The sequence below is a fragment of the Meleagris gallopavo genome, chromosome 6 (genome assembly GCF_905368555.1).
Source record: "Meleagris gallopavo chromosome 6, MGAL_WU_HG_1.1, whole genome shotgun sequence".
NCBI lineage: Eukaryota > Metazoa > Chordata > Aves > Galliformes > Phasianidae > Meleagris > Meleagris gallopavo.
The window spans coordinates 43,109,448-43,134,918 of NC_139409.1; the positions used below are offsets into that span (position 1 = coordinate 43,109,448).

At 39.6% G+C, this 25,471-nt stretch overlaps 1 protein-coding gene across 1 annotated transcript in view; it reads left to right on the plus strand.

Moving 5' to 3' along the window:
* TRAK1 (trafficking kinesin protein 1) overlaps positions 1 to 25,471 on the plus strand; it is a 104,275-nt gene that overhangs the window by 23,115 nt on the left and 55,689 nt on the right. The window contains exons 3-4 of the mRNA XM_010712968.4: positions 691 to 983; positions 14,623 to 14,817. Of these exons, the coding sequence (XP_010711270.1) occupies positions 691 to 983; positions 14,623 to 14,817 (488 nt within the window). The remainder of the gene's footprint in view (positions 1 to 690; positions 984 to 14,622; positions 14,818 to 25,471) is intronic.

The following is a 25,471-nucleotide window of genomic DNA, read 5'->3' on the forward strand; positions in this document are numbered from 1 at the left end:
GAGGTTTTAGCAAGGAGCTGCTCCTCTTTTTTCTTTGTCTTATTTGATGTCTCTGGCTGCATTGATATCCCTTTTTGATGGACTTTATCCCCTGTTGGAGGTGGACGCACTGAGGGGCAGTGATGAATAGACACTGTTGTAATGCAGTGCACCTTTACTTCTGTTTGTATAAAGGAAGAGCAGAGAGAGGGACAGAGCAGGCAGCTCCATGCTGTGCAGGGTGGATCAGTGGAGAGAATAAGCTGAGGGGGACGATTAGTGTAAGATCCTAATTCTTTCTGTATTGTTTGGTAACAATACAGAACTGATGTTCCTGAAATATCAGTAGATGCACGGTGATGTGCAGCCTGGCTGCTGCATGAGGTGGCTGACCTAGTTCACAGGGTTCTCTTTCAGCTTGAGTGAGAGAGAGGCAGGTGGTGAGCCAAGGTGGCTGGACCAAGCTTACGCCAAGTTGGGTTAGGCAAAATTAGCTGTTGGGAAATAACACTGTACAAGGAATAGCAATTTTCTACTCTGTACAACCCCTGCAAGGTGCAAAAATAGACAGCTGCTCTATATACTGTATTTGGCTTTCAGTATTTGCTGAATTTGTCAGGTTAAATTAGTGCTTAAGGAAAAGAAAATTATTCTGATTTATGCTGTTTGGAATGGCTTGAATTAAGCACTTGTTCCTTTTGTGTTCTGCAGACTTTGTGAAGCCGACTCCAGCAAAGAGAACGAATTCTATTTCTGCCAGCCAGACCCAGTCTCCAGTGCTGGTCCCCCTGATGGCAGTTTGTACAACCCTCTGAAACCTGCCAAGCTGGACGCCACAGATTTGCACGACTGCACTTTGGCCGCCACTGTGCCTCCCTCGGAGCTGTTGAACCATGCAGTCCCAGCCTGTGACACAGGCATTCATGAAGAGCACTATGTAAGCGAAGCAGTGGAAGATGATGTGCCAGACTGCAGAGAGTACAGAGATGCCTGCACCATTACTGGTAAGCAGTCGTATATTTTATCTTGAGAAGGCTGTGGAGATGTGTAGTTAAGCTTCCGTTCTTAAGCTTGCATCTGGCCCATGGATGGTGTTGGTGCTGCTGTTCTGCATGTTTAGTAGGGGGTTTCACTAATACCTGAATTTTCAGTGCCAACTCTTTATAAGGCTCGGGGGTTTCACAAACGGGCTCAACTGATGATAGCTGTGAAACCAGGATACTATACTTGCATGCTTGGGAAGTTGAACCGTTTGGAGCATGTCTGGAAAGCAAGCCAACAGAGTCAGGAATGAGAGGAAAAGAGTACTGCAGCTTGATGTTATGTTCAGCATAACTGAGATTTTTATGTTTATGACATAAGAATTTATTTGTGGCAGAAGGGAATGGGAGAAACAATATGAAGCATCCAGTATTTTGACTGTGTATCTTTTTACTTTTCAAAACCATCCTGTTTTTTGTCATGTTAGTCCTGAAACTGTAAAGGTTTATGTATAAGGAGGAGCTTCTTTTGCATGTTGTATGAAAGATTAAATGCCTTTTTATCATAGGTTAATACAAATAAGTGGAATGTATATTTAAATATGACATTTTAAACAGAATTAGCTTCTTAGTTCTGTGGTCAATTGACCTAATTCCTTTGTGGTTGAATAGTCACTGTAGCTCAGTTTAGTCATGGATACGACCATGAAATAAATGGCAGGTAGTTTCCATTCCAAATGCGTGGGTTTCAGCTGAGCTGAACTCTGTTAGCTTCAAGTGACCTTGTCAGTTCCAGGGTCTTCTGGGAACGTTTGAGAAGTCACATGAGTTTTCAAAAAGAAGAAATGCGAGCACTGAAATAAACAAAAAAATAAGACCTTCTAGTTGGCTGCTGGATAGCTGTATCCCAGGTGACTCTCAGCCATTTCTAGAATCCTCTGAGGTCAGAGAGCTGGTTAATGAAGTCTGTTGGCAGGTATTTCTGTAGTATACCTTAAACTCACACAGCCTGTGTGCTGTGTAGTTGTTAAGGGTTGATATTCTCAGGAAAAGAAAGTTAGGAGGGGAGCAATGCTCTAAATACCCCTATTCTTTACATCCCAGGATGCTGGAGTAGTAATGGCATACATACCCATGCCATGCAGAGGGAAAGTGTGAGAAGATGACAGTTACTGCTTTGGATTGATGGCTTTAAGGATAACTGTCAACAGAACAGTGCAGGCAGCACTTCTGTGAACAGTAAAAGGAGGCTTGCAGTGCCTGTTAAGGTATTGCAGATGAAATTTGTGATGACTAGTCCAGAATTTAAGGTGACGTAATAATGATTTGGTTAGAATAGCTGCTTATGTTTGAGAAACCTTCTGCTTCATTCTTAGTGAAGGTTGCTTTTTGCAGCTAGCCTGCCCTCTGGAGTTGCTCGTCCCTGCCATTATAACCTTTATTTCCATCCTCTTTAGAACACCATTACTGTTCCTCCTCCAGGGAGGTGGTGGAGTCGCCAACCCTGGGGGTGTTCAAGGAAAGACTGGATGTTGTGTTGAGGGACATGGTTTAGTGGGAGCTATTGGTAATAGGTGAACGGTTGGACTGGATGATCTTTTAGGTCTTTTCCAACCTTGGTGATTCTATGTTCTTTTTGCAGCACACATGCAGCACGTCACTTTCAGTCAGATATGCTTCTATATAACAGTAAGTTTTTGGTAACAAAAGATAGCTCCTCAACCCTGGTTATTCCTTTCACACACTTTCCCCTCTGCTATGTTTTCCAGGCTCCTTGTAGAATTATCTTTATTGCAAGTTGTGTTGGTCGTGTCCTGACCCTCCAACTCTGTTTTACCTTTTTCTAACTTTTCTTTAAAGTAGTTTTTGTGAAATTGAGGTCAGTGCATGTCATCTTACCTCATGCTGTTTTAAGCATGATGTACTTTCTGAATCTCATCTTTTTCACTTATCAGCCAAATGTGGTTTTCTGATTGATCCTGTAACGTTTTTACATTGGTTACCTGTTCTGCAGCAGTAAACTGGTACCATTTATGACCTGGAGGCCAGACAGTAAAATTTACAGTAGAAATAGTCTGTTGTGTATTTTTTAATTGATTTCTTTTTTTTTTTTTTTTTTGAGTTTCAACTCTTTGTTGTGCTTCATAAAGGTGTCAAAGGGCAAAGACTGGGAGTTGGAAATTGGTCTTGTACTTGCTCTGCTCTGCAAAATCTCTTCTTGGTCAGTAGTACATGCTGGTGTATCTTCTATACATCTGACACAAGGAGAAGAAGAATTGTCAGCAGCTCTAACGTGAACTCTTTGTGTAGGTCTGGCAGGTCAGCACCACTTACGTTTTAAGATCTCCAGAGGAAAACAATTGTTCATACCAAGTCTGCATATGCTGTATTTTTTCCCTAGTGCTGAGCCTTTGCTTAGCCAGGAGCAGACAGTTTCAAATACAATTAGGGTGATCTGTTTTCTTTCAGTCTATGGTTAACAGTTGGATTTTATTGTAAAAGTTTTCTGCAAAAGTTCTTGCAAATAAAGGCTTGCATGCAGCAAGCAAATCCTGGGGAAATGAGTGGCAGTGCTCTGTGGTGATGCTTTCTCAAATGTAACCAGCAAATGGCAGTGAAATTGGAGTTGGCCACGATGTATCCTAAACCTATGACGTGGTATGCTTTTTAATGTTCAAGGAGGCTATGGGGGCATGAAGAATTTTAAATTATTGTAGCTTTCTTTAGATCTGTTCTGTCTGCTGGCAGCAGATAGGCACTCCAGTGCTCTGTCAGCAGTTCAGTCTTTGCTGCATGGGACCTAGGAGAAGAGTCAGTTACAGCTGAAGGTGCACTGCACATGATTGTACTGAGCATGTTATCTTGGATACAAATTTGGCTTAAACATTTCCTGTCCCCAGCCTGTCCCAGCAACATGCGTGTGCAGATTTTTGTGGGACTGAGATTTTTGAGGTATTTTAGACAGCTGCTCCAGATAGAATCTGTCCCTCACTTCTGCAGTAGGAGTGATGTGGGTGTTGCTTTTAGCTGGGTCATATCTCTGAGCTGCTTCATTCTGTGGCCTAGCAGCAGCTGTGTTGGCATAGCCAAAGGAGTGAGCTGAATGAGGACAGGCTAGTGTGACTGAAAAAAAAAAAAGCACAACAAAAACAACAACAATAAAAAAAAAACAGAGGAAATGTTTGCATAAGTTAATGTCAGCACTGATTGGAGGCAGCACCCTTGAAGACTTCTTCCCCAGCAAATTTGTTGGTGGTAAAGCAATCCAAAGCTTGTAGTTACTGTAACTGAAGGGTTACACCTGCACATACCTACAGTCTGAGGGTGTGCTAGTTTGGGCAGAGGGCCAAAATGAAGTAGGCCACTTGATTCCTTAAAAATAATTGGTTTTGAATGTGTTAATAGCCATTATAAAAAAAAATATATACAAAAACAGAAACAAAAACAAAAAAACAAAACTGGTGGACCACTTTCTAAACAGTGATAGTATTAAACCTGTAAATGGATTAAGTATCTGCTATATCTGCTATGTAATAATTTGGAATTGTTATTCCTTTTTTTGTTACCACAGTTAGAATGAGAAGTTTCAGGTTCTGATACTGATGGACAGTGGGACAGCGCTGTATAACATGGAAACATCACTCTGCTACTACATGTGTGAAGCACCTATCTTGTTCCTCTTGGTTTTCTCCTTTGAACTTTTTCTTGCTGCTGCCATTCCAGAACACAAAGATGCAAACACGAATATAGCACCATCTAGCGTTCTTTTTCATAGGAAAGGAACGAACGTGCTTCCAAAAATGTCTTTCCCTGTAGTTGCAGTGCAGGCCTGGAGGCCTCCAGTCAAATAGATGTTGACAGTAACAATACCTCGGGGGTGGGACTTTCCCCTCCAACACCTCCTACCTCCTCTTTTTGTGAAGAGAGAAGGGCTGCAATCTTGGTAGGATAAAGCAGAGTATCACTACTAAGTGTCAGTTGCTAAATAATCCAATTATTACAAAAGCCTTTTAATCAGATTGCCTTTTCCATGTCTATCATCTGCTGTCAGACAACTGCTGTCCTTCTGGAAGTGGAGAGTACAGTGCAGATGGAAATCTGAAATACCATTGAAGCACAGAGTTACTCTTCTGGCATCTTGGCATCCATCACAATGGATTTCTGGCTATTAAATTTTTTTTTTTGTTTCTCTTCGTATATATCTCACACAGGATCATAAACTATCTTCACTAAGTTAACTTTGTGTGCTTTTTTGTATCTGAAGACTGCAGTGGTTTTGGCATGGTGTACTTTGTAATTCAAGAACTAGCTGTTTAATATGCTGTGCAGGTTTTCTTCATCCTTCTCTGAAAAAGAAGAGAGTGAATGGACTATGATTTAAATTGCCTAGCTCCCTCATTAGTTTGCAAAATTCATTTGACCATTATACTAATTACTCTTTCTGAATGTATGTGGGAGTGTATTCTCTGGCTTTCAATTTCAATACTTTCATTGCCAAGTATTGGGCAATTCCCTGAGAGTTCTTGGAAAATGATTTATGGTGATAACCACTTCTGTATTTTGTGTTCAGTGCTTCTCAGTAAGCTGTATTCTTACTGAAGAAAAAACAACCAAACATCACCAGATAGATCAAACCATGTGATCTCTATTTCTCTCATCTGAGAGATCGCTCTGAGAGAAGTTACGTGACTTGCAAGGTCAAATAACAGTAAGTTCCTCCTTACTCCAATGATTGGCACTCAGCCTCCAGAGAAACCAACTTTCTCTTGCTCCTGCCAGCAAAAATTTTCCCTGGATTTTCATCCTTTTTCCTTAGTAAGGCTTTAATTATGGTCTTCCATGAAACAGATGTTCCATCAAATGTTGAAAAACTCTTTGTGGTAATGTCTTGGTCACATGTCCTATGGTAAGTTGTGTAATTTTGACCATTTTTCTTCCATAGTCATTTCATTCTAAAGGACATCTCCAGGGCCTACAGGACTTCTTTGCTGCTTCCCCTGCCTTTGTGACAAAGTTGTGTCTGTCTCCTCCAGCAGCAATTGCAGATGTTGGTATAGAGGGCCCATGTGCAGCTGCTCTCAGTCATCTGTTCTCAGCATATGTATTCCCATCAGTGCTGGGGAACAGAACTGTTGTTCAAGAGGTCTAGAGGGTACAGCCCTGCCTACTTCCCTTTGTGTCCACTAGCACTGGACTCTGGCCGTGTTATTCTAAGTCCCTTTTGAATCTGCTGATTGTATTACAGTGTGAGTGCGTGGATTTTACTGGCTGTGTACAGTGATACTCAGACCAATCTCCAACTGGTTTCTGTCTGTGTTTGTTTTAGTTACTTAGGGTTTGAGAAATCAGTTCTTCATTCACCTTACTTACCACACTTATGATACGAAAAACCTCTGTCACTTTCACTCACCATCCTTCTCCTCTCCCATCTCTCGGTCTCTCCTTGAAATAAGTTTGGGAATTGGCCTCTAAACTCCACACAGCTTCTCCTGCTCCTTTTACTTCTGCTTCATATCAGTTGTTTGCTAGTGTTTGTTCCTTTCCAGAACTTAGTGTTCTTCCTGACTCCCTTCCTGTGTTAGGCTGTCACACTATCTCCTAACCTGTATCCCAGGTTTGTGCTTTTTTCTTACAAGTGTTATTTTTTCCAAGCAATTTTCTTCTGCTGCTTATCCAGACTTTGTGCTGGCTTGCATCATACTAGGAAAAGGGAGGTATATGTTTTTTTTAGTGTAAATTGTCAATTCTAGAGTCAGCATGAAAGTGACTGCAGGAATTGCTGAGATCTGGGGTGATGCTTTTTACTAAGTTCCTGTATTTCTCGTGCTTTGGGAAGCATACTTGTGGTTCCTAATGTGGAATTCAATCAGGTTAGGGGAGAGCAGGAGGTGTAAGTATTCTTTGGTGCTCTGCATTTGTTCTTTGGAGAATTAACTCCTAAAGGCAGGTGCCTGGTGGCGGTTTTGTTTTTCCCTTTTGTGGTGTACATAAATAGTACTGGAAGACTAAAAAGCTATTTTTGTTTATTGGTGCATTTAAATATATGAAAATACTCTTATTCCACTATTTTGTCTCGCTGGCATGCAATCGGAGTGAAGCCATGCACTCCCTGGATACACATGTATGTATGCATCCTAAAGTTTTTTCCTGTTAAAGTCAACATCTGTAAAGAGCAAGTTACATAAGAATTAATCCTTGTTTTTTTTTCCTTTGTGATTCCGAAGCATTATTGACAGCTGTTGTGCAGGGGCTGACACATCTTGTAGCAGGGCTGAAAAACAAGCAAAAGCAGGACAATTGCTTTTCAGGGTTTTCCGTGCTCAGTGACTTATCAATGGGCTCCTTTGCCCTTTCAGGACATTCTCCGTCTGTCTGGGCAGCGAGGAGATCCTGGTGGCTAATGAATGTGTTTGTTCGTACTGCTGCTGTGCACTGTGCTGCCAGTGTATGCTTGTTGCATGAATAGCTTTTGTTCTTGCTCTAGAAGAATGGATGCAGTGGTAGAATTTCCTTTTCTTTTCTGTTGAACATAAAAACAAATGCCCTAATATGGCTGTGTATAAGTAGGGAGAGAAACATTTCCATACTGAAGCAAAATTTAAGTTGTTTCCATTAATATGCTGTAGAAGGGACCTAATAGTTCAACAGCCTCTCCTCACTGAGGTCTGTTTCATTCTGTTACACTCAGCAGGAACGTATGTGTCGGTTGAAACCAAGCAAAGACGTTCTAACCTAATAAACAATGGTATTCTTCACAATGAAACTGCAATTTGCAGAGGTTTTATCTTTGTTAACTTTGGCTTTCCCTATCTTTATCCGTTGTGTTTTGCTCAGCCAAGTTTTTCATAGCTTACCTCTTCAAGATGCTTTCAGTTGCTGAATTTAAGTAGAATTTCCCACCAAGGAAGCTGACGAGCAGGAAATACTGATGCTTTACGTGTACAAAAGCACGGACACAGGCTTGGGACCTGTATGGGAGGTCTTTGAGTCATCCACACCATGGACAGGCTTGGCCAGTGCCTGGTATGGCAGTGGGAGTCGAATCTTCTCTTAGATAACTAGTGATAGGACAAGAGGGAATGGCCTCAAGTTGCGCCAGGAGAGGTTGGATGTTGGGAATGATTTCTTCTCAGAGCGGTGAGGTGCTGGCACAGGCTGTCCAGGGAGGTGGTGGAGTTCCAAGTCTTCCTCCCAAGTTCCTGCTCTCTGATGGTGTGCCCATGGAGCTACCATGGAGGCTGCCTGCCCTACCATTCCACAGCATGTGCCCCACCTGCGTGAGGCCTGGTGGAAGCTCTGCATGCTGAGAAGGGGCTGTGCTACCATTTAGTTATGCAGGTCACTTGGAGCATAGCTGAGACAGCCTGGAATGGGACTCCCAGAGTCTGGCATGGGGTGATTTATTTTCCTCTCAAAAACTGAATTTGATGTGGTATTTGCCATGGATGGAGGCAGAAGAACCACTGCTTAACCAGCTCTGGTTAAAGATGTGTCAGGACTGGCAATTCTGAAATCCTGCCGTGCCAATCAAGTTTCAGAAGCTGTGGGGCTGCCTGAGGAGGCTGAGTTTTAAAGATATGAGACAGCTTTCTTTTTAAAAAGCTTTTCTTCCTGCAGTTTGGCTTTGCATTCAGCAATGAAACTTGTGATGCCTAGGGTGCTAAAACCATCTTTCACATTAGTGAGTTGAGAGGAAGGTGAATTATTAAGAATAAGTTGCTTTCTTTGCCTTAGAAGCTAATGACACACTTTACAAACAGAGTATGTGAGTTCAGCAGCAGCATTTGTAAGACTTCACTATAATTAGACTTATTCTTGTCATCCTAGAACTGAAGAAGAATAGGAACATGGTGGACTTGAATTTTTGACCTGTAACAGGTCAATGTGCAGAGTAATTTGTTAATTTATGTCGAAGACATGCTTGTAATTTGGACCCCAGTTAGTATTTAATGCCTGTCTCTGAGTGGGCCTTGAGAGCTCAAATAATGGACAACTGCAGGCTTATTTCTTTCCTTAGCAGACCAGTAAGCAGCCTAAATGCAAGGTTCAGGTTTCTCTATGCTCTTGCTTTCCATTTGTGTGGATCTGTTCATGGTACAGTACATGAACTACTAGTGAGTAGTTCATTCCGTGATGATCTAAATTAGCAGGAAGCATCTGAAAGCCACAGTCCCACGCTGCTTCACACAGCCTGGAAGTGTCTGCTGCATTTAGAGAGACCACTTGTCTTGTTTTTTATCCCAGGAATATGATTAGACTTTAGGCTTGGTTCTGATGACAAAGGAGAATGCTGATGTAGCTACGGCCTCCTTGTTGGTGCCCAGCTGATTTAGGTGACCCTTCTCCAAAGGAGTTTTCAGATGTTTCTCAAGCTGGTGGAACGGAGTAAGTTGGATCATTGTGGGTATATTGTGTGTATTACTTTACCTTTTTGAAAACGGGGCAGTACATTGTGAACCACAAATGGAGCACTTCCTATTTAAAGAGTAGAAAACAGTGCTCTGTTGTCTGAGGGAACACAGAGTTTTGTCATGTTACGTCTGGGGATACAGAATTCCCAAGTGCTTCCTGATCTTTGGATTCTGAGAACTGAAAACCAAAATGGAGTCTGTGTTCCATGCATGTACGTGTTATTTCAAAACTTGTGGTTGAGATTCACTACTATTTAGCATGAGATAGCCTCAGGTTGATGGACTTTAATTTCTTGTGTTACATGTGGCTGGACTTTAGTCTCCATGCAGTAGCCCAGTTCTGCAGAGAAGCTTCCTTTTACCCAATTAGTAGGTAGCTGGCACTGGAGTTGAACCATTTTCAGGTACGGTGTGCTTTTAAAGAAAGAAATAAATGAGAATTGTTACGTATTGATGAGCTGTTTTCATACAGTTTTTAAGTTTGTCTTTAAAATGTTTGAGAACTGTATGTCAAGGAGGAGTACAGTATGTGGGGGGTGGGAAATGGGACACAATTGTGGAACGTGGAGAGGAATGAATAGTTCCAGGAAGTAAAGTGGTGACTTCTTCAAGCTTTCTCCAGAGAATTTCCTTGTTTCTCTTATCTCTTTTTCTTTCTGTTTCTTATCTATTTCATTTTTCCACAGCCATGCAGAAAGGCTGTGACAAGTTAGGAAGTTCTAATTCTCTTGTGAGAACTGCAAGAATTTGCCTGAATGCAGCATACTGTATTCTTTATTCTGATTTTTGTATGATTATTTATTTTTTACTTTTTGTTTGCTTGTTTTAAAATTATTTTTCCTTTATAAGGAGGGAAAATTTGGAGTACCCATTCCTGGCTGTGGGCTGAGCACCAGCAGATGGGAGGTATTGGGCTGCAGTTGAGTCTCCTGGAAGATGTTTGGGGTGGGTGAATTATACAACCTGCTGACCAAAACTTGTGCTTTGGAGGCTGCCAAGCAGCACAGCAGTTCCCCAAGGCCAGACCTCGGTGTGGTTCTGTTCATCATATTGCTTCTGCACAGCAATTGCTCCCTGTTTCTCACAGGAGCCATTTCAGGGTAGCAGAGCTGCTCTGAGCTGTTTGCATGGTGTTAACCTCTGCCAGGGCCACAGCTGAGGAGAATGCTGCTCCAGGAATGGTACGGTTTCTGTACAGTTTCTGAGTAGTTTTCTTGTAATCTCAGAGCCTTTTAAGAAGGAAAAAAAAAAAAAGTAATCCAGTGAGTACTGCAGACGGTTAGTTTTGCAGAACTACTGGTAGTGGAGAGAGAAAACTCATGAGAAATGGCAGAACTGTCATTTTTTTATGTGGAGGTACTGGGTAGTAAGGCCCTTCTTGCACCAGGTGGCAGTATCCACTGCTCAGAGGTGCTTTAGTGACCTGGAAGGCCCTTTCACCTTGACAGGAGAGATTCTGCTTGAAAACAAACCAATTAAACCATAAAGACTGAGGACAGTTTGGACAAGAATTCAGCAGATTCTAAACTAAACACTTTATATTCCATGCAATGGCTGTATGGGTTAGCTGTAGTGTACTGCTTCTAAAAACAAAAAATAAAAACTAACAAATACCAGCAAGTACCAGGCTTTGAGAATCACAGAACTTGTTTTCTGTGTGTTATTCCTGTATGGTTCGTTTGCTTTACTTATCCCTTCTGTTATTTTTCTTCTCTCATTTGTCAGTACTTTTGTGAAATTGATATTAAAATTGAAGACATACTCCTTGTAAATGAATCTTGCTAGGTATTATTTTTGCAGTATGATACTTAATTGTCTATTCAGACAAAACTATGAACAAATGAAACTCAAAAACCTGGTAGGGAATGGAGAGTGACAGATCAGCTGCTTTAAAGGAACCATGTTGTTTAGAGTGACATCTTCAGATCTTTCCAAGTATTTCCACAGTCCCTCCACCACCTTTCTCATGTATTTCGTCCTTACTTTTGTCTTTATAGCTATAATTAGTAGTGCAGAAGGCAGATATTAAAAGCTAACTCAAGCTGAGGTCGAACTGCCTGGTGACAAGGTGCTGGCATAGTTCCTCCAATCCAGGATGCCCAGAGAAGTGGAGATACCCTGGTCAATCAAATGCCAATGTCTAAGAAGATATGGAGTGTGTTAAGAAAGAATGTTAATAATTACCTAAGGTAGCTAAGCAGTAGGAAAAAGTGTGGAATCTAACTCAGCTGGAGTGTTCTGTCTGATTTTGAGTTGTCTTTATTGAATGGGAAGATTGGAAACTGAAGCAACAAAACATCAGCAAAAAATGAGGCCTCCGAAAGAAATTGGTTTAATCTGTTTTAGCAGATATGCAGAGGAAGGGGAGGAGTAATGTCAGAAAATCCTACAAAGCACACTGAGCAACTTCCTTATCTTCTTACAAATAGGACATGGAGAAGTTTGTACTAAAAAGAGGTGAGGTGGGGTGTTCCTGCATGTGCCACGTCTCAGCTATGAGGATAGCAAAGCAGTGGAGCATACTACATGCAAAAATAAAACAAAAAAGATTTAACAAATTCACAGATTTTCTTTGTTTTTGTGTAATTATTCCTATGGAGTACCATAAACTATAGCCTTCTGCAGTATGCAGGAGCCTTAGCAAATCTTTCTCCATAACTCTCTTCTTTCAGTAGCCAAGGCTGTAATGACCCATGCTTTGGGAGGAATCATGAGTTTGTAACTCCCAAGAGAAACATTCAGCTCTTCAGATTGGTTGTAATTTGCTTGTAGAAGTTTCTGTTAGCCAAGGTTGTCCAGATGACAAGTTGAAAATCACTTAGACTACAGAAAAAATACATCTGTGAAAGAACAACTTGAACTGTAGTTTCTTGAATCATTTATATTAATGAACATTTAATTGGTTTAGGCTTACAGTGCTGTTTAACTCAGTAGAATGAAGTTGCCATGTAGGACGAGGAAAAGCTTCAGAATTATAAAGCTTGAATAATATCTCAGGTGCTCTGAGTGCTTATCTTACTTGTTTATCTTTGCAATATTAATCAGAACCATTAAAAAAAAAATAAAACAAACACAACAAAACAGTCTGAAAGCCTTTGTACCTACTTGTGACATCAAGAGCCAGCACCTCAAAAAAGCAAGGGGAAGAAGAGTGAAGACTGCATGACTTTGGCACTGAGTGTACTGCCATGATTTAAATGGTGAACTAATGTTTAGTCATACACAACCATAATTACTGTGTCCTGTTTTTCCTAAATAGGCAATTATATCATAGCCTACACCTATTTCCTGCTGGTAAATGGATTTTAAAATCACAATAGAAGTTAATAACAATAGCATCAGAATATGTTGCCTTTGAAGATCTATCTTTTTCAGTTGTTAGGCTTTGAATTGTGTAGAAACTCAGGATTTATTATGTAAGAAAGCAGAAAAAGTGTCTTGCTCGACTTGTATTGCACTATAATTTTTAATTCCCTACTGTATGTCTTTCTGTGTTCACATGGATTTCTTTTCCGCAATAAAACTATGGATTTCTTTTGTGTGTGTGTACGTGAGTTTTTCTCTCAGATTCGAATGAAAACTTCTTTTGCTTTTCCTATTTTGCTACATTTTGTGACAGAGCAAACCAGCTTACTTCTCTGCACAGAACTGCTTGCTTGAAACTGTAAGGTCGCTCATTTTCTTCTGAAATAGCAGCTGGAATTCAGACATTCTTTCTTTTTCAACATTTTTATTTTCCTGTTTGCAAGAGGACCACCTCGGTAAGGTTGTGCAGACCTTCATACTTTTCACAAGAGGAGAAGTAATATTTCAGCAGGAAAAAAAAGAAAAAACAACCTTGTATTCTTGACAGTGAGAGCATTAGGCAACTTAGAGATACAGAAGTCTGTATGCATATAGGCTTTATGTATGCGTTTGTAAGGATGTATAGAAAAGCATCTTTTAAATGTTTAGTTTACATCAGCAGATGTTTCTTACAGTATCAGCTGACTTCTCTGAACTTAGATGGTTACAGGCACTGAAGTGGGACACAATCAGCATTTCAGAAGCAGCCAAGCAGAAGAAAGGTTTGTACTTAGAGTTAGTATGCAGCTGTGGGTGCAGGGGAATAAAGTCTTGTTTCTCTGGGTGAATTGCTACTCTCTTATTCTGGTAAGTTGCTGCAGGACCTCTTGAAGTGATGTGTGTGGGCTGATTTGCTCTCTGCACAGAGCTCCACAGAAATGGCAGCGCTGCACATGAGTACTTACTTCTGTTAATCTTTGTATATATATTTCTGCTGTGAGGTTTGGAGAATGCTTATGTGTGTCCAAAAGGTAGCAGCACATTGGATGAAAGCAAAGAGAATTTAGATTGGTGGGGACCTCTGGGCCTTCTACTCAAATGCACTCTTTTAAACTGGGTGCTCGAGGCCTTGGCCAAGTGAGTTCTCAGTCTCTCCAAAGATAGAGATTTCTCAGCTTTTCTGGACTCTTCTTCCCATGTTTTACCATCCTCACAGCGAAAAAGTCTTATGTTGAAGTTTTCTATATTAAAAAATTGTTGTCTCTTCCTAAATTTAACTGACCAGTGTAATTTGCATCACTTTTGCAGTTGTTGATGGCTCTCAGCATTCGTTTTTAAAACTGAATGTGAAGCTGATTTTCTTGTGAATGTGAAGGGCTGATGTCACAGAATGTATGTTGAGACAGTGTTGAAAGATGCTCTAGAAGTTCTTGCAGCCTGCTTTACTGTGAGTCTTCAGTGTGAATTGTGACAGTTTGCTATTGTAGCCCTGGATTTCTTCTTGGGAAAAATCTGCCAGCAGTTGAAGGCAAAATTCAGCGATACTCAACTACAATGAAGGAGGAAGTTAAGGAGAAATATAGAACTTGCAAACTAAAAATAATCTGTCAAGTAAAAACTTAAAAATGTGAATTCCTGAATGCAGTATCCTTTTTTCTATACCCACAATTTTACTATTATTTCTGTTGCTTTCTTGCTCTCTATTTTGCCCCTTTCTCAAAACCGTATTCTTCAGTATACGAGTCCCTGCTGCAGGGCTTTTTATCCCAAATAGCAAAGCCTTCCATTTTGTGCTAGTAGACATTAATTTGCGAATAATTTGAGCTAGTCTTGTTTTCTGAATAGTATCTAGCTGTTCACGAAGAAAAATCTTTTTGATATCAAATTAAACTGGCATGTTTCCTAGCTTATACATATAATACTTGGTTTAAAGTGGCTGACAGACTATTTTCTCTTTCTTTTGTCAGATGTGTGCAATAGTACCAATCTTCCTGAAGTTGAAATCATCAGTCTACTGGAAGAACAACTGCCTCATTATAAGCTAAGAGCAGATACAATCTATGGTTATGACCACGACGACTGGCTTCATACTCCTCTCATTTCTCCTGATGCAAATATCGACTTAACAACTGAGCAAATAGAAGAGACCTTGAAATACTTCCGTAAGTCAAAAACTTATAAATTTTACTGAGGAATAAATAAAACTATACTATTTTTGTTACTGCCTCTGAAATAACTGTAATTCTCTTACAGTTGTGAAAAACAAGAGAACTGTTGGTTTTCAAGTTTTATGGTCAGTTAGTAAAGAAAGGAAATAATCAAAAACAGCAGTTGCATTTGTTAATCTGTCCATGTACTTCGTCACAACATCAAATATTGGTGAAACTTCATGACTTCTTTTTGCTTGTTATCTTTCTGGCAAGAGGATGAAATTTCTATGTTTATAAAATGTAAAAAGTTTAGGTGTGTTGCCTTATTTACTTTTTTTGAGAATATTCTCTGACTCACTGTAATGCTGTCTGTGCTACTGTGTGCCTGCATCACAAGATGATGTCAAATCATTTGTCTACTGCTTGAGTTTCTAAGAAAGACTTGTGAAGAACCAAACACTGAGCATTTAGTGAAGATGGTTTATCCCCTTGTTCTTTCTTTTGTTCATATTTATACTGTTGTACAGAAAGGTACTGTTTGTGCCTGGAGAGAAGGCTTGTATCTTGTGACCTTATGCATTTTTCATTCTTTTGTTTGAGCTGGTAGATACTTTCATTGTGGTGAATGGATTCGTGTCTCTACGTTCTTTTACTGTGGATGTTGACTTAACAGTACAAGAAGAGCAGACAACTGTGATTCATCCTCTAGTTGCTCATCAATCATGTAGTTTATGATTAAATGATTCTTCTCCCCTCCTCCCGTTTTCATGTGAAAGTACAGTTTTGTTACACTTCTGAATCGTGACATGTTCAAATAGTCTGCAGAGCATCGAGCCAGTAGGTGACATATTCAAGTTGTTGTAGTTAGACTTGCATACTAGCGGATTTACATAAATTATAGTGGTAGGTAGATTTAGGTAGTTACTGAGGAGCTGTGGGGCTCAAAAGATTTGAGTTACAGGGCTCAACACAAGCCTTTGGAAATACGGCTTCATTCTATTGTCATGCACCTGGAGAATGCACTTTCTAGTTGTGTAAGTTATTACAAATACAAAGAACTGAGTTACTTCAGTGCCACAACAAAAGACTTGAAATATAAAGTATCTACCAATCACTGAAACTTCACTGAGGCATCTTTGTGGCCTTCCCAGATTTAGTTTATAAACATGAGGGAAACCAAGTTTTTACACAGGTAGATATTGACAGGGCAAGTAGGAACAGTTTTAAACTAAAGGAGAGATTTAGATTAGGTGTTAGGAGGAAGGGTTTTTTTTTTTAACCAAGAGAGTGGTAAGGTGCTGGAACAGGCTGTGGATAGTCTTCCCTGGAGGCATTTAAGGCCAGTTTGGATGAGGTCCTGGGCAATCTGATCTAGTACTTGATCTAGCAGTTGGCCTCTCTGTCTGTGGAAGGGATGTTAGAACTTGATGATCCTTGAGGTCTCTTCCAACCCAAGCCATTCTATGGATCTATATATGTTCTCCACCTTCTCCCCAGTCAGACAGAAGCAGTGCAGAATGACAGGTGGGGTAGAAAGCTGATCAATGGAATCAGTTAATTCTTGTTTCATAGCAGATATTTAATGCAGCTGAAATGGTGCCAGTAGTTGGCTTAAAGAAACCTTCTGAAAAATCAGTATTCTAATATCTGTAGTAACGGGATTAATTATGTCTCATCCTTAGGATGGTCTTAAAAGGGGCTGTTGCATTAGGCACAGGAAAGATGATTTACCAGTGGGGAAAGCAGTGCAAAAATCAATGTGGGAGTATCCCAAGTCTCCTACCTAAGATGCTCATGTGATATGCCATCAGTAATGATGCATCACTGTTGAGAATGGGTACTTAATGAAGCAACTTGCATCAGAGAAATCGGATAGCAGTAGCTGCTTGTAACTGTGCATGCTCAAACAATTTTATCCAGCATTTAGCTTGCAAGCGTAATGGGCTGCAAGCTTTGCTATGTGCTGCAATTTGAAAACTTCACCCAGTCAAGTAGCCTGAATGGAAAAAAAAGGGAAAAAAAAAGAAAAAGGGATGTGTTTTCTGCTTTCATTAGTAATTAACTGCTTAAAGAGAAGGGACTAAGCAAGGAGAACTTCTGTAAAGAAAGTTTGTTGCTTAACACTAATGTACAAGCACATGCTCAACAGGTAGTGGCTTAAGAAGTTGAAAATGAGCAAAGTTGAATTAATCCCTAGACTGATATCCTGCCAGCTGAGATCACTGCTTTTACTCTTGTTCATTTGTGAACAACTCATACAAAGCTGCAGTGCAAGGTCATAAAACTTTGGCATGTTTGGAAGTTATGGTACTGTGCATAAACATTGCTTTATGAAAAATGAACCATGAAAATAAAGATATTAAGTAAGTTGTCACAAAAGTGAATTGCACCATTATCACCCTGCAGAGTATTTTCTAGGGTGTGGCTCCTAGCACTGTGATTCATTTTCAGAGCTGCGATCAGGGCACTCCTTTTGTACATGTTTACTTTGTTTTAAAAACCTTGATGGAGGAGGAGGGGGAAGGTGAATAGATATGTAACTTGTCTATGAGAAAATGTGAGGACAACATTACAGATTTCCATTTTATTCAGAGCATTATTCTTATGGTCTGAGTTCTACCAGTGTAGTTATATTTAAGAAATAACAGAAGTGAAATTTATAATCTGTCAGACTTTCTGAAGTAAAGGAAGAATTAATTAATTTTACTGCACCAGAAGAGGATTTCCTGCAAAATAAACACTATTATCACAATTAAAATGTCCTACATGTACAGATAGTTATGTTTTCCTCGGGCTTTTTAGAAACACTTTAAGATGAGCAAAATATAATTGATGTTGGTCTGAGCTTGTGCAGAATATTTTTAGGTATGAAATGAAGTCTTTTCATTGCTTGTGGTTCCTAGCATTCCAGTATCGATCAGCTTTGAAACCACCACTATTCTGAATAGTTGAGAAGTCAGAAGGAAAGGATATGTTGTGGCTTTATTCAGGAAATGTTTGCAGACTGAGAAATACTGGACAGAGCCAGGAATGTTTGAGCATATTTTAATATATGTAAATATTGTGCATAGTTAACATATGCAAATATGCATTTTGTAAGGCTTCCTGTTCTTCTGTTGGGAAGAGCAACATTTTATTACTCAAACTCTCACCACACCACTTAATTAATGTGTAACAACTTAGTCTGGAAGTAATCTGAATAGTAATTCTACTGTGATACTCTTGAAGTGTAACTCAGTTGTTTTAATAACATTCAGATACCTACAGTGAACTACTGGAAATAGGCAGAGGGAACACTGCTGGTTTTCCACTAGCTGTAAATGATAGCAAAGCGTTTCTTGTTTGACTATGGAGTGGTGTCATTTACTTATTTTGTTTGTTTTGGCAGTAACTGAGAACAGCTTTTTTGCCTCATTTTAGCTGCAGGCTTTGAACACATTTGTGGCAAGTTACCATTACTCAGTGACTCTTTAAGCTCTGTCTTGGTTCTGATCCATGTCTCTAGCTCTGTCTTGACTCAGTTTGTGAGTTTTGAACAAGATGGATGTCTGAACCTTTAAATCTCAATACTGGATTATTTAAAAGTAGTGAAGATTACTTTGAGACCCATAGAAATAGGAAAGTGGATATGAATATATATAAAAATTATGTGAGCGTGTATATATTATGATACACACAGGTGTGTGTAAATATATATTTAATATGCATGTATTGATGTACAATTGGATTTGTAGTTATCCTTCTGAAAGAACTTTGATATGCAGTGACAGAATTTTAAATCTCTACTCAAAATGAAAGTAGATCCTTAAATGCTTTTTGGGTGAAGCCTTATAAAGTGCCCTTAAGTTCTCCATGGACTATCTCTGAGAACCGCACTTCCAAAAAAAAAAAAAAAAAAAAAAAAAAAAAAAAAAAAAGCTGTTTAAAATCTCATTTGTATATGAATTATAGTGCTGCTTTTATTAGGTACATGCACGTAGATTTGTGACGTATCTGAAGTATGTTCTGTAATTCATTCTCGTTATCTAGCCAATATTCCCCTTTCCTATCAAACAGTCTTGGTACTAGGAAACGTACGATACTACATACTCATTGACCCCGATTTTTTTCATTTCTGAATAATATCTTTAGTAAGAGAGATTGTGTGGTTGTTTTGATAGATTCAGATGTCTCCAAAGACCATTATCAGTGAAGGAACTTAAATCACTTGTAGTGACAGTATTCTCTAGTTCGAGTTCATCTGTGTTTGCATTTGCTCCCGGGAGAGGATGTATGAGAAATGCTACTTCCAAGGGTGATTCAGCTCATAGTGTAACTAGCAGCTGCCTTGCTGTCCTTTGAAGTAGAAGCATTGAAGTGAAGTGATGGAGCTTTTCTGAAGAGTTGGTGGGTGTTCGGAATAATGTACTATCAAGCTTTCAAAGTATACAGATACGTTTTCATTCAGTTAAGAAGCAGATTAGTAGCAATTTATGCTCACCCACACGAGACCTGCTGTCACTGGACTGTATTTCAGGGGATAGAGAGAGAGGAGATAGCATTACATTTGTGCTATTTCCATTTCACAGTAGGAATCATATCACAAAGAAACACTTGTCTTTAGGAAAATAGTCTATCATTTTGAGTGAAGGAAGAAATTGTCTTCCAGATTGTGAACTGAAAAGAGTGCCAGTGCTTTTAATGGGGCCACTGTCTTAATGGATGTCTCCATTTGGTCCTTGATCTCTATTGGTCATTTCTTTAGGTCTCCTTAGGCTTGTTTATCCATCTTTAATAGAGCATAATGGCATACTGTACTGAACTTTGAAGGGCTTCTAGAGTACCACCTGCTCTTTCTTGATATTCAAAGAATACCATGTATTTTTATCTTCTGTAATTTCTGTAATTTTCTCCTTAAAAATCAGAAGGTACCAGAAGCTCAAGGCTGAAGGGAGGAGGAAGAGCTTCAGTGGAAACATTGATTGAGGAGGTCAGTATAGATTGAGGTTTTCAGTAACACGGAAGAAAAATATCTTCTGCAGCTTGTGCGTAGTGAGAAACTTGAAATTAAACTACTTTGACTCATTTCCAGACTAGCAGGACTTGTCATGTAAAGGTCTGTAAAGCATAAGTACTTCTGCTACACTTATACAATGGTTGCTTGAGTGCTTTGTGCCAGTGATATGTGCTTTAATACAGACGTTTTCATTCTTCAGTCCCCTGAACTTGTTTTTCTTCAGTCCCCTGAACTTGTTTGACCTAGTTTTCTAATGACGTATGGTTAGAGCTGACCCATTAAAATAAAAAAAAGCAATGAGATTTTGAGGGGTGTTGAATGTGTTTATGCATATGGTGGTAGTGGCAATCTTGCAGCTCTCTATTAATTCTTTCTTGACTCTAGAAATCAGTTTCATTTTGTTAGATGACATAGTGCCAGTGTTCTAGGTTATATTCAATAGGATTGAGAGAATACACTTCAGTATTTCCAGTCCGCACAAAGAGATCTTACTGAAGATTATTCATTATCAGCCTTGAAGGTTTTGGCTTGGTTGGTATTTTCAAAAGCAACTTTTGTGCATTTATTGGCTGCTTGCTGAACAATCAAATGTTTAGCATCTGCATTCTGTTTCCTCATTGCAGTTTGATGTATTAATCAATCTGCATCTTGCAAAACTCTGTTAACAGTAGGAAAAATGGACAATAATTTTCATCTTAGCACTGGGTTTTTGTGTGTGTATTTTAATAAGCCCTATTGGTCTTTTGGACATCCAGCAATGTAGAATTCTGAGCATTCACATTGCCCCTTCTCATATAAAGCTAGATAGGCAAATTCTTAAGCTTGATTTAAGTAGATATTTGCTTCTTTATATTTGGAGACATTGAAGGCAATTATTGAAGAAAAAAAGCAATTATCTGTTCTTTCCATTCTTTATCTATTTTTCTCTATTTTAAATGCATCTAGTAACTTTATTTCTGTGATGATGGTGTTGTTGATTAAGATCTTAGATGATGCCTCATGAAATCCTCACTCAGTGTTCATGGTGATTGCAGCCATGCAAATCCCAGGCTGCAGCGGGTGCCTGGGGCTTTTTCCCTGAGACTTGGGAGAAAAGGCCTTCTTCCCGGCAGGTTTGTGCCTTTTGCTGAAGGGCTGTGTCACCAGGTGAAGACATTAAGAGGAAGGTAGTAGCATCAAAGAGTATAGAAGACACAGAATCTGAAGAATGGCTGAGGGTTGTGCTGCCATTCAGGAGGACTTTGACAAGCTGGAGCAGTCGGGTCAAGAAGAACCTCAAGAGTCCAACAAAGGGAAGTGCCATGTTCTGCACCTGCAGAGGAAAGCTCCAGGCAACAGGACGGGCTGACTGACCAGCTGGAAAACAGTCTTGCAGAAAAAGATCTTTACTTGTTCTTGATAGGTGTGTATACATTTGAGTGTTCTTTTGAAAAGCGGCATCTTATGGAAGTGGTTAGGTCTTGCTGTCATGGTCTCACAGTATTTAAGCATGACCAATGGTACCTTAATGAATACTGAAAACAGTTTCACAGATACCTGTTTGAAGACAGCATGAATTTTGATTTCATACAGATGCAAGTGTGTTACTCTTCAGGAATCATTCAGGAATCACCAAACATACCACAGAAAGTAAAAAAAAATTACCTTGGTCCTTTTCATGGGGAGAAATAATTCTATTATGTAGAAAATCAGCTTTTGTCCTTAAGTAACTTAATCCGTCTGCTCCTGTCTCACATTAAATTGTCTTGTTTCAGTGGGAGAATACTTAAAAGATTGCTATGAAGCAGAGATTTTGTCCAGGTGAGGTCGTTGGGCCCTTATGGTGTTTGGAGTCCCTAAGCTCTGTCCCATGTGTAGAAAGTACTTGTACCATTTTGAAGCCTTGGACAATAATTACATTTTGACTAAAGTGATCAAATCTGAAGCACTCGTTTATTTTAAATACTGGTTCTGAAAGCTGCTGGTACAAGGCTTTCAGTATTCTGGTTCTACTCTTCTCGGGTGAAGCAGGCCGCTGTGACTTCTTGCTCAAGCAAAATACTTCACTGGAAGAGATCATTATCCTAAGCTGCAGAGTTGTTTATTATTACTACATGTGCATTCATGGGATTACTCTTGCTCTGTGTTATTTTAGAAGCTGAAATCCATGTAACAGTTCACTTCAGTAAATTCAGAAATAACAGTATGCCAGCCTGTCCTTGAAAATCAGTTGTACTTTTAAATATGCTCTGTTTTCCTTTTTAATGCTCTTTAATAATTTCAAAAAGAAATAAAAAGAAAAAAAGAAAGCAAGTGGAAAAACATCAACTTGCAGATGAACTGTTGTGGCAAAGCCTGATTAGTAGCAATACACATTGCATAATGTGGGCTGTACAGCAGTTCCTCTGGCAGAAAGGACTCCAGCTGATATTAGTGGGATGGGTAGCTTTATCCTGTGTGTTGATGGCTCTGGAAAGTAATGAGAGGATGTAGTGTTTAATTGTCAGGACCTGATTTTGTGCTAGAACCAAGGGAAGAAATGCATCCCAGAGGTAATTAAATGGGAGCTAATACACTATTTTAGCCACTGTGAGTCCAGCGTGATGCATCTGACTCTCGTGTTCATTTCACAGGATTTTCCCAGAATTGGGAAAGGTTTGGATAAGAAGGCTGGGAATGACTAAGCATGGGGAGGCATGATTGATGAGGTTTGAGATAAAGATATTATTTGCTTTCTTTGCCAGCAGAGATGACTTATGCTTCTTTGCTCCCTAGTAACATAGTTGGCCACTGGGTGGACAACTGTCCTGGGTGTGCTGCTTCGGGTTTCTTGAGAGGCAATGTTTGCAAGTTGGGTAGTTGAGACTATCTTTGTCAAATATTCTCTTTAAAGAAATAAAAGGGTTTGCATTGTTTTGTGAGCTGGTTAATTTGGGCTGTTCAATTCTACATTGAGCCTATGGCATAGATTGATTACAGCAAAAGGGAAGGAAAAAGAGAGCTCATGAACTTGGCAGCCCAGCTTTTCTGCTTAAATATACTCCTTTGCAACTGCAAACTTGAGCACTCAGTCTATTTAGCTTGTCAGTGTTGGCTGCCAGAATTCTTTATTAGTCTGGATATTTTGCTGTCTGGAGAACAAAGAAGTTTCTTTGTTTTGTTTAAACTAAACACGGAAAAATGGCATAAAATGTGGTAGCTGGAAGGGAAGACCAAGTGAATGTGAATAAACATATATGGATTTGGAATATGAAAAATGTCATTGCTTGTAATCACAGATTTAGTATCTGGAATCTTTTCATAGCTCAATTATCTGATAAGTATTAGGCAATTATCATGGTAATACTTCATTCAAATGCAGTGTTACAATGCAGAGGTTGGAATACAAGGAGGTTTAATGTTAATAGGAGCAGTCCACCAGAAAATCATACTGTTCCGGTAGATATTGCTTACATAAAGTCTGATACACATATCTATATGAAGTAAAACTGGGCTGCAGAAATTGAAAGATGTTTCTGCTGCTATGTGGCTGCTTTGCTGGCCTGGCCATACTTTCATTTCCAACCCAACTGCCCTTCCAGCCTGACTTCTCATGTAGTTGAAAGGCTACTTGCATGTGGATACCTGGATTTATAGTATTCTGTCTGGGGTGTCTGTCTTCAGGCTGGGAAGATCACAGCATCTTTCCACATCTCTTGGGTATTTCTGAAATCGTTTGACAGCACAGTTGGTTTTCTCCACAGAAAGATAATACCTTTCTGGATTATACCAGTGTGTTTTCAATTAGCTCTGCAGAATAATACCAATAAAACTGAGAACAAGCAAAACCCACCACCAAAACCAAAGGAAAAAAACAATAACAACAAAAACCAACACCAAAAACCACATCCCACCTAGAACTGCTTTTATCCTCTCTGAATGAAGTGTGTGTGTTGAGACAGGGAGGAAGGAGAAGTGAGAAGAAAATTCCATCATGTTTAAAAAGATTTCCTTTGTTTAGATTGTCAGGAAATAGAAAGGAGAGAGTCCTTGCAGCAATTTTGATCTGGTAGCCAGCATCCACTCTTTATATGTTAAATGCTGATTAGATAGAATTACCAACCTCAAATTACCTTTCAGACAAAAATAATACAAGTGGAACAAATTGCTTATGTGCAGAGCAATTGAGTTAATGTTGCCACAGAAACCTTTATTTTGTTCTGACAGTGTTTTAACAGCGTAGCCTTAACTGCACTTAACAGCAAATCCAGCTCTCACCTTGTGAACATACAAAACTGAAACTGCAGGGCTGAGTAAGAGCTGGAGTGCCTCTTCACATTCCTCTATTTCAAGATGGCATGTCCAACGTGAGGGCAGGTTGATCACATCTGGCAAAATTGCTCACAGTATTCAACATGTTAATTATTTTTTCAGATATGTGTGTGAACTTGCATGTCCAAATGCTGCTAGTGGCTTTTATATAACCCTTTGCTATTCACTAACCTGAAATTGATGTCCGCTTCTTTTGTTGCTTTCTCATCAATATAGAGTGTGGAATGTAAAAAAATCTAATCAGCAGTATGAAGCCAAAAATAATGCAATCCCTGTCAAAATGAAAGTAGGTTTTATTTTTCAGAGCCTTGTTATCTCTTAGTGTGCATCTTGATTTCAGGAGGGCAGAAATAATCTGTGGAGTAGCATCTGTTGGGAAATAATAATGATTTTTGTGCCTTTCCTATTGTAAGGCTGGAAGCTACTGGAGCATGACGATTTCCTGGCTTCTGGTTGATATGGAATGGCAGGAGCTGAAGGCAGAAGCTTGGGGGCAAGATGCCAGTAAATGACTTGAGTAATGCTCTGCTCCTTTGTTTGGAGGTAGCCTCCCAAGAATGGCTGCTTCCAACCTAGAGCAGCATGGCTGACTTTGCTCAGGTACCACATCAGCTCAGCTGTCCATCAGCAGTATCTAGAATACAGATGTTAGATCTCATTGTCTGGAGCCTGGTTGGTCCCCTGATTGAGGAGTGTAGGAGGGAGGATGCAGTACAGGGCCATAGGAATAAAATTTGAGTAAATTATTTCCTTGAATTTTCACCCAGGAAAATCTCATAGGTGTGAGGTAGAGCTGAATTTGCAGAGGAGCTCTAACACTTCAGTATCTTTGATGCTTTGAAATTCACAGTAGTCTATTTAGAAAGTTAAAAGAAAGTATTTTCAGTCATGAAAAAGGTTCAAAGATTCTTAGTTTAAGACAATACAACAAGGAAGTAAAAAATCAGAGGCATATGAACTACAGAATGATAACAGGGCTGAGGTTGACACAGATCTCCAAAGCCACCTGGTCCAACTTTTGCTCCAGCAGAGCAGCCAAGAGTAGATTGTCCAAGCCCATGTCTGAAAAGAGCCTGGATTCATCTTTGCATCCTCTGTTCAGGTACTTATAGACATTGTTGAGATCCCCTTGAGCATCCTCTTCTCCAGGCTGAGTAGTCCAGCTGCCTCAGCCTCTTCTCAAATGAAAAACGAGGAGTCTCTTAACTGTCTTAGATGAACTCTCTCTCGTTTGTCCATGTCTCCTCCTACTGAGGAGCCCCAAACTGGACTAAGTCCTCACCAGCACTAGTTGGAATCCTGTGCACATTGTCAAAGAGGTTACATTATTGTCTTCATCTCCTACAGATTTATTTATTTTCAAACTGAGAAACACATTGT